The following is a 13,421-nucleotide window of genomic DNA, read 5'->3' on the forward strand; positions in this document are numbered from 1 at the left end:
AAGCTTCATTCCCAACCTCAATGCCAGTCTCAATCCCACTACCACTCTCATTCCCAATCCATTAAAATTTAAACCTGCATGCCAAACATAACCTTAGGAATTTGTGCTACTTGCATAGGATACAAAGGCACAGTGCTGATCGCCGACTTAGCTATACATAAAACTAGAATGTGCTTCTCCCGTGCGTTGCACGGGGAGCTTCTCTAACTAAGATAAAAATTTCTAATGATGTCCAAAATATATTCATATAAATTATGTGATTCATTTTCAACAGTTACAAAAGCTAATTAGAAAAACTTTTATTTTTGTAAAGATAAAAATTACTTTCTAAATATAATTTAAATGAAACATAAACTTAATATTCATGTTGAAAAAAAAAAACTTCAAAACTTTTAGGAAAACAACAAAAATAAGTAATACTTAAATAAAAAAAATTAAATGACACGAATTATTTCGAAAGAAAAACTTGTCATTAAATCTTATATTTATTGTTTTCAACTTTTATAAAAATAGATTAAAGCCATCTGCATAATATAACAATCCAATAATATCAACTCAAAACATTCACATGATGACCGTAATAGTAGAAGACTTTTTCAAGCAGTCCCCCCCATGGCATTGGGCAGTATATATTTGCATCAATAGCCGTCTAAAATGCTTTTTATTACCATGTTGTAGGAACTTTCTTTTTTTCCATTTTCGTATGACAATATCCTTTTCGTTCATAATACAATGCATCCATTCATTGAAGGTTTGAAGAATTACCAAAAAATCTTAAAATTTAGCTTTATTATAACACCAAAGGTGGTGAAAAATCTTAAAAGCAGCCTCATCTTAAAATTTAGCATTATCTTCCCGATTATACTTATCATGCATATAAAAAATTAACAAATTTAATTCTCATTTGAGGCAACTTAACTACACATTACAACAAAACTGGAGACACAACAAATCATAAATGCGGCATGTAAACCAAAAAAAAATAAAGGTGCTTGAACAGCAATAAGGAGAGCTTTCCTCCCCCGTGCAACGTTCAGACCAAGGCACCAGTAAAATTGTACATGTTTTAAATACCCCAGTAAAATTAATAAATGCGGCATGTACACGTTCAGACAACAAATCATAAATGCGGCATGTAAACCAAAGTTCCATTGTACATGTTTTAAATACCCCAGTAAAATTAATGCTCACTGCCCTCTTCAAGCCTTGGCTTGCCTTATGTTTCCGAAAAAACAATTGATGCTCACTATCTACAAACATCTTCGACCATGGCCTGGGCACTTCTCCCTAAATAAAGAACTAAAGCCCACGATTGGAAAGACGTCCCCACCCCCCGAACTTGTATGTTCATTATTTTCATGCAATGGAATATATGCAAGAATTATAATAAAAAGAAAGCTGCAGGGCAACAAAAATACCATATGCAAAGTGATTAAAATGAAGACGATGATTAGATAATAGATACCTACAATATACAGTGAGCGGATGTCTGACCAATATATTCCCATCCACCGCTGCTCATAGTCATCTTCATTCTTTGCTCCTGTTTATCTTCCAGAAAGAACAGAGATTAGGCCCACCTTATTGGTGAAAAAACTATATAAAGAGCAGAATAGATGGCTTATCTCACTCCAAAGCTGCCTTCTTACTCTGCTTCAACATGGATTTAACCCAAAAATGAAAATCATTAAAGAGTACTGGCAATAGGAAATGGTTACCTTGACTCAATAATTTACTGCTTTTCAATGAGACTGAAACAGCGGAGGAGAAATCTGAATCGGAGAAGAAAATAATAATCTGAATCAAAGAAACACTTTGTCTTCGCACTATTTTGCTCCAGGGCATGAAACTTACCGATTGGTTTAAGGAGATCTGATACTCCCCTTTGCTTAGACAGTCAGCCAAAACCTCACGACATTGGCCTCAATGAACCCGGACTCTGTTCTTCCATCAACGTCATCCTCTTTCTCCGTTCCTCATCACCATCTACATCCACCTCACCTATCTCCTTCACCGTAACCAACATTGGCGACCTTTACTATTCATGTCCAGCATCACAGTCGGCCAAACCAGAACAGAAGCCTTGCGAACTCGACCCCATCTTTTCCAATGATCACCAACGAATTTGCCTCCTTTGTTCCTCACCCTCATCATTTTCTTCCACCGTTCACCAGCAAGGAGAGTTGGAAGCCATAACATTGAACCTGGTTGGGAAAAGAAGGAATTTTGTAGCATGAGAGAAAGTGAAAAGCTAAAGCCATAAGGAGATGAGAGGGGAAAAAAAAAAACCTGGTTGGGAAAAGAAGGAATTTTTAGACGTCGTCCATGCTTCTTTTAGGGTAAACTTGCAAATTGTAAAGGATGAATGAGAATGTATGGAGAGAGGGATGCATGAGATCTGAAGAGGACAGATAAGGATAAAATCTAGAGAGGTGTTTTGAAATTTGAAGGAAAAAATTAACAGAATAAAATTGTAAAAGTGACACAGATATGGAGGAGATGTGTCAAAAAAAGATAGAGATACGGAGGAAGAAAAAAAAAAAGAGGGAAAGTGGAGAGATGAGAATTTTGAAATTTGAATTTGAAGTGTGATAGGAAAGCTTTGTGGACAACAAAAAAAGTGATAGAGATTTCGGGGGCTCCTTAACTTCATAGTTTGATAGCCGGCACCAAGCCATATGAATAATTAATGAACTGTGCAGCTGACAACGGAGCCCAAAGCCTTTTTTTTTTTTGGTATTGAGCCATGAATCTCTTGTGAACAGTGTTTTGAGTGTGGAGCCATGATTGAGCCGTCTAAAAGCATCAGCTTGAGTGGAAGAGAATTAATAGATATATTGATAGCAAAAATTATGAAGCCCTCACTAAAAGATTTCTGACATTGAAAGACCAAATGTTATTAAACAATGCCATTATATAAAAAAAGAAAGAAGCATAGAGTGAAAACAAGACATTGGATATAACAAAGACCATATGGATATGCATTTTCATGCTGATCACCATATTCTGTAATCTTTCAGTTTCCCTATGCCATTGATTTTATCGCCATGAATATATATTTAGCAACCACTATATTCCAATGATTAATCTGTGGGCCAATGCCTAGTCCTTGTAAAATCACCATATAGTACAACTGTCTGCAATCTACATTAAGAATCGTAACTAACGTTCTTGTACTTTTGTTTACGTTGTCAATAATCCTTTGCATAATAGAACAAGTCGGAAATATATTTACCTCGAAACATTGTCCTAAACAATGACCTATACGGTTTGAACCAGTATTAGTATTACTTTATCATCAAGTTAGGCTTGATTATGAAGTCAGAGACAAAGTTGATAAGCCTCAACTCACAGTATACTACTGATAAAAACCAAGCAGTGATTTCGATCTCGTGAAGATCTAGGTAAAATTTTCACTAATGATTTCTCCGTCATAGAATCTACTTTATAATATATATACCTCTCATTCATCTGATATTTCTGATCACATTTATCATCTGAATCATGGGTTGTGGGATGAGCTGTCTCAGGCATTCGTCAGAACCCAAATCTGCAGAACAATCTGCAGAACCCAAATCCAAGTGTCCCAAGAGATCATTGCCAGATAAGCAAACAAGAAGGTTCAAGGACAAGGAACACCACAAGATGTTGACCCTGCAGATGCAGAAGGATTTGGAGTCTTGGGATTATTCATTGACACTAGAGGATTGCCTCCTACATTCTCCAGCTGGATTCAAGAGCCCTAGGAAAAAGATTCATCCTTCTTCTCCGGGACAAGTTCCCAGGCGTTCGATAAGCGAAGCTAAAGACAGCATGTGCTTGGACAGACCCATGATGTTCAATAATAACTGTAAACAAGAAGAAGAAGAAGAAGAATGTTTATCAGTGAATGTTAAAGAAGAGGAGAAAAAGGTACGCTTTAAGCTTCCTCACGTGGTGATACTATACTCACCAGAAGAGGAGCCTCACAGTCATTGTAATACAAGTGAGGATTCGTTCTACGTGAGGTTGGAAGAAAATTGTGGGGGAGGATCATTTGAATCGCCGGACGAGCTTCGTTTCAGACTTGCAGTGACCACTCTTCCTCATGCCTCCTTCTCTTCCGGGCTCTGAAAAAAAAAAAAAAAAACAAGTCAAGTTTCTAATTCATTAAAAACGTACGATACTGATGTTGATGCAGTTTCTTAATTAATTTGTGAAGTTTTAATGATGCTCCAAGAATTTGTGCAACTTGTTATGGCATATCCATATGGTTTTGTTGGGATTCAAAAGCGCTTTTATACCTATCTTGTCTCATGTCGGCATTATGGTGGATTGTCAAATTCATCACTGCTCAGAATATAAATCCCATGCCGTTAGCAGAAGGAAAAAGCTCATCGTCTACCCCAGAAAGCCTTTATGAGTTGGAAAATCACGCCATTTCAGTGGATATATATATATATATATATATATATATATATATATAGCTTCTCTTTGATTGAGCAAGCATACTCATATTCGGGTACACTCAATCAAAATGTGTGTATTTTTCTTAGTAAATCTTAAGATTAACTCCTTACATTAGGCTCAACTCTCATTATTTGTTGGATATTGCTTGTGTACTTTGATATTTTTCTTCTTTTAACCTATGCATGTGTGTTATAGGAAGATTTTAAATTTTTAATTACACTACTGAAGATTTTACTCCATGGACTGTACCGGGACGTCCTTTGTTTTGTTAAAAAAAAAAAGAAGGCTTAAAATAATAAAAAATTACTAGCTCATGGTTCGCGAGATTCTCACTCATCACTTGTTTTCCAGAATTAAAACATGAATTATGCATTGCTCGAGTTGCACGCGTGGTCAACTTTATTCCCAATTATGACAAATTGACAATGCATGATGTGTATATATATACACTCAAATTTTTGTTTTATTATTATTTGGTCATTTGTATAAAAACTAGTTAAGTTTTATTTTCATCCACCCCAATCCACTTTATTTATCATATTTATTTTTTTAAAAATAGTCTTTATAATGTTGCATATTAAATATTTAATCAAATAACACTTGATTAGTAAGGATATTTTAAGTAAAAAAATACCTACTTATTATAAATAACTAACTTAATTAATTTTTATAATTTATTTAAATTAGTCAATTCGCTCTTACCTCTTAGTTGTTATATTAAGTATTGGAGGCAGTATTATTCAATTTATTTAATCCAATTGATAATCCTAGATGGATATGAGTCGAACCTGGTCAAGCCAATACGTACCGTTTTAATTAAAGTAGTCAGAGGCTCCATTCATTTAATCGACGTGATCTTTTTGTTGGGCTCTTTAGAAAAATTTTGTCTCAAAGTTAACCCAGGATGGAGGATATCAGACACGCTTAACGTCCCTTTTTTTTTTTTTGAGGGAAGGGCAGCTCTAAGTTTTTGCTTACTAACCCAATTTTTAATATGAAAACTAATTAGATACTCTTATGGTTCTTAATATAAAACCTATTTAACTAATTTGATTAGATTAGGAAAATATCATAATCATTTTTCTTCTTTTTTTGAGCACTATCATAAGCATCTTTCTTAATACCCCATTTTCCTCTTCTACTTGATTATGGTTGAAGGAGTATCCATAGGGGTAATTTAGAAAAAATTAATAAATATGAGAAATAGGTTTTATATTTAGGACCAAAACCAACTCAATAATTGGATCCTATATTAAGGACCGGAGGAGTATTAAATTTATTTCTAAATATAAGATTTTAATCTGTTTTGTTTTTCAAATTTATAATATTTTCTTTAAAATGTTCTTATATTGATTATAAAGGGTTCCCACCAAGAAATATTCCGATGCACATAATTAAAGGGGACAATTTAGAAAAATCAACACATACTTGTTACAATTAACCAACTTAACTAATCTTCTTAATCTACCCAAATTAGTTATTTAGATTTATATCAAGGACTTGATGTAGTATTTTTTTTTTAATAATCACTACTTTCTATTAATGTAAGAGCTAGAAAATTAATTTATGAATATTAAAAAAAATTAGTTAAGGTAATTATTTATATCAAATAAGTATTTTGTTTCTTAAAATACTTTGTTAATCATGTGTATCGGAATGAAAACCCTTTTAGTATGTTCAATCACCATATGGACAAACTTGTAAAAATAAATAAATATGAGAGATAAAATTAATTAAGATCTTATATTATAATCAAATTGAATCTTTAATTAGTTTTTATATTTAGAACCGGAGTTAGTGTTATATTGGAATTAATATTTGAAGAATAATCATATTGAAAATTTTTGTGCAAATCACCAGGATTTTTCATGTATTCAATGGCCAGGATTTCTTCCTTTAGTGTTCGAACGCTGCGTTTCGGTGATGAGCATGCAGGGAAACTGGATCCGTTAAAAGTTAGTGTGAGAAAAAGTATCACTCACTAGCCGGCTCGCCCTCTATCCACCTAATGGTCGTCACAGTGCAATTGAATTTGGCTTAGCATGACAAGCGGTTGCTCACTTACTCTTCTTCCTTCTACTTTTCTTGCCTTTATTATTTTCTTTTCTGCGCCATTTTCACCAGTTCAGTGAATATGGCTATGGCTCATCACTTGACACGAGCATTTCTTCTTGCTGTGCTTGTGATCTCCGCCACCGCGGTGGTGGTCGGAGCTGCCAAGGTGCACCATGTTGCAGGAGGAGACCGCGGATGGGACCCATACTCCCACCTCTCTGCCTGGTCGTCAGCAAGAACCTTCAGAGTCGGCGACGAAATCTGTAAGAAAGACTCCCCCCATGATGCTATAATATAACATTGCCGCATGTATATATGTGGTGTGTGTGTGTTCTGTGGAACAAAACGACTGTCGTACGGCGCTCTTTATGATTTTCGGGCCTTACCCTTCTGAATGTTGTTGGTGTTTCAACTAGAAAAACAGAATCGCATTGCCCTTCCTACTACTTCTGTATTCTTGGTAGATTTAAGCAAGTGAAGAAAGAAATGGATAAGATTCAGATTCTTCCTTGAGTTCTTTAACATTTTATGTAGATCAACTTCTTAAAAATAATTTTACAATGTACGAGGTACAAGAGTTTTGTTTAACGCCTTAGGTTTTTGTCCAAGCCAAGGGCACTGTCTACGAAAAAAACAGTTTTTTGAACTTACGCTCACACAACTTTTTGAAACGGGCAGCGATCCCGGACTCCACAGCAGAGGGGGCAATTGCGGAGGTGAAAAGCAAGGAAGAATATGAGTCTTGCGATGCGAGTAACCCCATCAGGATGTACACGGACGGTCTACAAGCGATCCCGCTGGAGAGGGAAGGGATCAGGTACTTCCTCAGCACTGAGTCACACAATTGCAACAATGGCCTGAAGCTCCACGTAGAGGTTCAGCCCATGATGATGGCTTCTGGTGAAAGTGAAGCCCTTGCTGCTGCAGATTTTGAAGAGGCTGAAGGTCCCGTAGTTCCTTCTGCTTCGCCTCATCATGATAAAGTCTCTTCATTTTCTGTTCTCATTCTCATGTTTTGCGTCTCCACGGTGATGTTTGTGTGTGGCTAAGCACCATATTTGATTGTTTGTACTATCTAAGAATCCAAGACTCTTAGACTAGTTATGTCGTTCTCGGATCTGATATGTTAATGCTTGTATTGTGGACTTTTGTGGGGATTTGGATATGTCCTACGCCATGTGACTGTGATTTGTGAAATTAGTAAGGTTGCTGGTTATGTTTCTATTAGTATCAAAACTGCCATACTGATTAATGGCATTGTAGCTCTATATAGAATAAAAGCTACTAGAAGGTGATCCACCTGAATCGTATTCTTCTCATTTAATCGTCTCTCCGGTTTTGTTCATCATCTCACTCCGTCATCAGCCACCCGTGCGTTTTTCTGAAGAAGTGCTCTAGCAGAGAGAGAATTTTGATTCGCAACGATTTCCGGGGTTCCATCGTCTAAAATGGTTCCCTATTATAGACTAGGCGTCAGGGACTTGAATGAGCATGCATTCAAATTTGCCGTTACTAATAAAGGGGAACACCCTAAAACTTTAAAAAAGTAAAGCGGAAAAGAAAAACAACAAATGACAATTTTGCTAGTACAAGGGCATATACTGTGACGACCTCTGCTTTAAATAAACATCCCTCGTACATCAGATTAATAGCCTCTACACTTCACAACGGATTAAAATGTTGTTCGAAATTCCTAACCTGACAGCTGAAAGTTCTGAGGGGAAAAAAATACAGCAACTATAACTTCGTAATGCTGAATATCCTGATAGCATTATCCTACTAGTTCTTGATAGAAATCAGACACCACTAAAATGGTAGCATATAAGGCCCCTGAGCCTCATTAAATTACACCAAAGGACTTAGTGATACTTGAGGAAAACACTAGATGGTAGATACTTCTCGGCATACAACTATTGAACCAAGGATGGTTGTTACAATATCATACTAGTGCTCCATCAGTAACATCTAAAACCCCTTACTTTTTCTAGTCCTTTTCTGATTTTGGGGGTGGGAGGGAAGAGATGGGGAAAACCATAGAACTCAGAGTTGTCCACTGATATTGGTCATCATCAGAACTAAAAATCACGAGTAGTAAGATACAATATAGAATTTCAAAAGTGGGGCCCAAAAGGTAGGGAAAATAATCCAAGACAGTATTGTCTTTCTTTCTTTTCCTTTACTCTGTATTCTGTATAAGAAAAACAAATACAAACGCCGAGGAGTGAAGTGAATTTAAGAAGCACCAATTCATGAATTCACTTCCCATATTGCTGAATCGTCTACCACCACCAATCAATGCATCAGTCACCTATCTCTCAATATAACATAACTGGATCCGTTAGTCTTCTGTATCTTAGAGATTCTCTTCAAGATCTCAGCAAAAGCTTGTTTGTCCTGCATATAGCAACGAAACACAAGGTGTCATTTCAAACTTGGCAGGATATGCCGACATGCCATAACAATATCTTTAACTGGCATTATTATAATCCTTGGGCGGCCTCAAACATGTTCAACAGGACATCAAATTATGCACTCCTATCTTGCACACAATTTACATGTCCATCTAATTAAACAAGGCACTCCTTCCCCAAACAACCATAAGATTATTGGCAGTCAGCATTATCTTAACAAGTTGGTCCATACAAAATATAACACATAAAGTAAGTCTCTTAAATAACAGCAATCAATTTTTAAAATTTTACATATAAAAATTTAATCAAATATGAATTAAAAATGAGTTAACGAAGGCAGGATGAGAGGAAATACTGTGACAGTGAGATAAGAATGTAGATTACAGGAAAGGCATTCAGCATAATAGAGGATAAAGTAAAATCTTTTCGCAGAGCTTACCTCTGAAGATCTCAGTCTAGCCTTAAATTTAGCAACAAGATCCTGAGTGGTCACCGGAGTCTTCTGCATTAAAACAGCCCTAATTTCTTCCTCACTCACAGGCCCAGAAGCTGTGGTGGCAGATGACCCTGCTTTTGATGAAGGTTGTGGTGTACCTTTTGGTTGCGCATTACTTTTGGGTGCAGGCCCATTTTCATCTTTGACAGATGATTTTAGTTCCTGATTTATTCCATGGGCCAATTAGGACTTTCAAATTTCAATATCAACTAAAAGAGAAATTGTTCAAGTAATATTCGAAAATCAATGCTTCCAGAACAAAAGCTTTTCAGAAAACTTCTAATAGAAAGTAAAGAAGCCATATTGTATTTGAAGCATAAATAAGAAAACACTTGAGTTTAATTAGGGGAATTTTTGTCCAAATTAGTATAAAGAATTTTCTGAATTCGGCCATTATTAGTTCTGCATGTTCAATCAATTTTACATTTTTAGGAGTTATCCAAGCTCTAGGAATTATCAGGTTCGCATGCTCTCCCTCAGAAAGAAAAAAAGTAAAAGCCTCCATAGAAGCAAGATCAAACAAGAAATGACATACATTTTCTGTCTTCACCTTTTTTGGTGGTGCTATAGGTGTTTTTGTTTCCTCATTTAATTTTCTCTTCCCCTTCGAAGTCTTCGAAGTTGAAGGAGTTCCTCGAGCAGGTGCAGATGGTGCAGGCTTTGAAGGGCTGTTGTCAGCAGGTTCTTCCTTAGGAACATCCTTCTGCTTTGGAGCAACAACAGCTGGAAGCTCATCATCCATCTAAACAAACCAGACTGACCCATTAAGAGATGAAAAAGATCATCTTAGAGTTGATAATCATTTGCAAGAGTTTAGGGGGTCGCAATGAAATCCAATCAATTGAGTCAGCTGCTTCCCTTTTCTGACAAGTCAGAGGTTCATAGCAAATGCAAAATCAATAGATAACTAAACAGGTATTGCATTGCACAAAGCTTTGCTACCCGGTGATGTTATTAGTTGCCCCAAGATCAAAGAAAAGGACGAATAATTGAAAGAGAAAAGAAGGCACACAGTCCATACATCGTCGTCGTCATCATCATCCTCAGCTTCAGATTCATTCATCCCACTAGCTCGACCAAGCAGCTTCTTCAGCTCCTTGCCAGATTTACTTAAACCTCCCTCCTCTTCATTCTCTTCATCCTCATCATCATCATCCTGAAATTATAAGCCATAAAATAACACATTCAAGGGAAAAAAATAAATCATCTTCATCTTTATGGACAATAATCATCACTATTTAAGAAAGCACTTTTAGAGCTTTTATAAGTCGTCATACTTCAAGGAGCAGGTCGCGGACTTGACTTTCAACAACTGGGTAAATATTAGCTATAATATAAGACAGCTTAGATCCATGTAAGGAATAAAGTATTGGTGAAACTACAGTAGCACCCAGAAAGAAAGAAAGAAAAATTAGCCAGGACAATTTCCTATGAAGCACAATCGCAATCAGAGCATGCCTATGCCTGACAAGTTCGACCACTAAAATCAATGCTTCAAATAGACATTAGATACTTCGCATTTGTTATGTCAACGTCTATGCTCATAGGACAATTTCCAAAAAAAAAAAAGAAAATTCTTTGGGTCCAATTCCAGAGTTCCAATTGAATCAATAAATAGACTGCTCAAATAAAAATATGTTTAGATGAATTATCCTTAAACAGTTGCCTGTATGATCTCTAATTTTTTTCCAACAAAAACTACTTCCATATTTGTCTAAATAACTTTCTTCTTGCTACAGAAACTAGTTGCATCCTCAGTGATTACATTTTTATGGAGTACGGGGAAAAAAAAAAAGGGCCCAAAATCCAGCTATAGATGCAGGTAAAGACATGGCACCAAAACAACCATGCAAAATACCAACTGCGCAATTAGAACATAAATTTCTCAGTCAAAATGCCACTTGATTATCTGAAAAAATAATAATAACCTGCTTAATTTCAGGAGGAGCAGGAACTTCAGGAGCCAAATCTTCTCTTTCCTCAGGATCATTACCAACAGCTTCATCATCATCAGTGAATATCTCCTCATGCTCCCAATCATCACCTATAATAGATGTGTAACTATATCCATCAAAAAGAATAAGCACATAAAATATAAAATGACTAATTAGCATATATAATATATAAAGGAACATCCTATATTCTCTTAATTCATGCGAAGTTAAGCTTTCACAATATAACATAATATGATCACATTTACGAAGTACGCCAATGGGCAATATCATTTTATAAAGGCCTCACCTAACGTCTTAGCCTACAAAATCAACAAATTGTTAGGCTCTTGGCACTACGTATAAGCTGCGTATGTTTTCTCCTAGATTTAATGCCTATCATACTCCTCTAAGGCCCAAATTAATGCTTCCAAACCAAAATTTTGTGAAACTTCAGATCCCCAAATTTTACTTGCCCAGACAATGTGATTTCACCAATCACTCTCTAAGCTATAAGATCCGTTAAGCATTGTGATCCACAACAATGAATCCAGAAGAGAAAGGAACAAACGGTTCCTATTGTCTGCAACCGTTACTTTATTCTATTGTCATTTCTGGCTAAGCAATGACATACATCTACCTAATCTATAGCAATTAAATATGACTGTGGCGTGGAATTGCATGGAAAATAGATCATTTCAGCACAAGACTTCGTAGAAAAGCCATTAATAAACATTACAGCCATACTCAACGGAAAACAGAACGAACAAACAAGACTATACTCACCCTTCTCACTATCATCATCATCATGATCATGGTCCCCTCCCCTTGGACCTTCTTCATCATCATCACCACTTCTTTTATTAAGTCCAAGTCTATTTTTCCTTGCCGCCTCCTCTTCCTCATCCTCTTCCCCCCTATCTGAGACATGACCTTCATCATCATCACTGGTTTTTTTACGTCCTCTCCCTCCTCCACCACCACCGCCACCACTGCCACCGCCACCGCCACCATTACCATTTTCCTTGTCTTCAAACCTTCCATGTTCACCAAATGCAGCAGGACCATTACTTGCTGCTTTCATCATCCACCTTTCGTAGCCATCAGCAGTTTCTTTCTATTCTTCATCTTCTCTTCTGCTTCCTCCAAAGTCAGTTGCTTATACTGTGCAACCTTGTTAAAGTTGTACCTAAAAGGACAAATATGCATATTACCCATCTGCTCAAATTCTTTGACCGGGGATTCAAATAGTATTAATAATAATCCTTCTAAAACAATCAAAGCTGAAATCATAAGAAAAATCTTCCACAAAACAATTATAAACACAATAAGCATACCAGGAACCCGCAGGAATGGCAACAAATTCCTTCCTTCCATCATCAGCAAGTAATATGTAGCTGATTGTGCACCTTCAAGTTGACCCTGGTACTGCGACTGGCCTGTTTCATCCTCAAGAGCCAGGGCTTATTCTTGTACTTCTCCTGCATAAATTCATCAAAAAATAAATAAATAAATAAAACAAAAATCTAAGGGTGAGGGGTTAAAACAAATACGATTGAACCACATGATCAGCCCTTTCCTATTGGACAGTCATGCAAGTTATCATGCCAAAAAGATGTACTCAACCAATTGTGTTTGATTATGGAATAAATGAAAATTTATAATCTCCCACAATTCATTGGCAATTATACAATGACAAGATGACCAAAATAGTTTCCTTTTCTGTCCTGTATAACCATATGTCCCTTTAGCAACTCAAGCCTTGTACTTGACATTACCTTATATAAGGATCGTAATGTAATGTCAAAATCTAGACATACTCAAATGCAAGGCATCCGTCATAAAAATCAGAAACAAGGAGATGGCGGCCTACATAGCAAGGATAGGTTCATTACCCGCAAAGCATCAGTAAGTTGGCGGCCCTGCAATCCATCCTTCTGTATAGACCACTTATTTTCAGCGCTTTTCTTTTTCGAAAATCAGGTAATCCAGTAACAAATCTTCCGATGAAGTAGTTTTTGTCATTGCTAGAACTTGCACGAACATTATATTCCTGTCAACATTACAAAAGATCATCAG

At 36.3% G+C, this 13,421-nt stretch overlaps 1 protein-coding gene and 1 pseudogene across 1 annotated transcript; one reads left to right on the forward strand and one right to left on the reverse strand.

Annotated features, from left to right (window-relative positions):
• Window positions 1-6,537: 6,537 nt before the first annotated feature.
• On the forward strand, window positions 6,538-7,823 carry LOC114714707 (mavicyanin-like). The gene is made up of 2 exons (XM_028899470.1): window positions 6,538-6,767; window positions 7,183-7,823. Exons 1-2 carry the CDS (start codon window positions 6,584-6,586, stop codon window positions 7,551-7,553), a joined length of 555 nt encoding a protein of 184 aa, XP_028755303.1. The 5' UTR covers window positions 6,538-6,583; the 3' UTR covers window positions 7,554-7,823.
• Window positions 7,824-8,349: 526 nt separating this feature from the next.
• LOC114714708 (transcription initiation factor IIF subunit alpha-like) lies at window positions 8,350-13,398 on the reverse strand (annotated as a pseudogene).
• Between the last annotated feature and the right edge of the window lie 23 nt (window positions 13,399-13,421).

The sequence above is a fragment of the Neltuma alba genome, unplaced genomic scaffold, assembly GCF_004799145.2.
Source record: "Neltuma alba isolate B1F8T4 unplaced genomic scaffold, ASM479914v2 tig00011525_pilon, whole genome shotgun sequence".
Classification (NCBI taxonomy): domain Eukaryota; kingdom Viridiplantae; phylum Streptophyta; class Magnoliopsida; order Fabales; family Fabaceae; genus Neltuma; species Neltuma alba.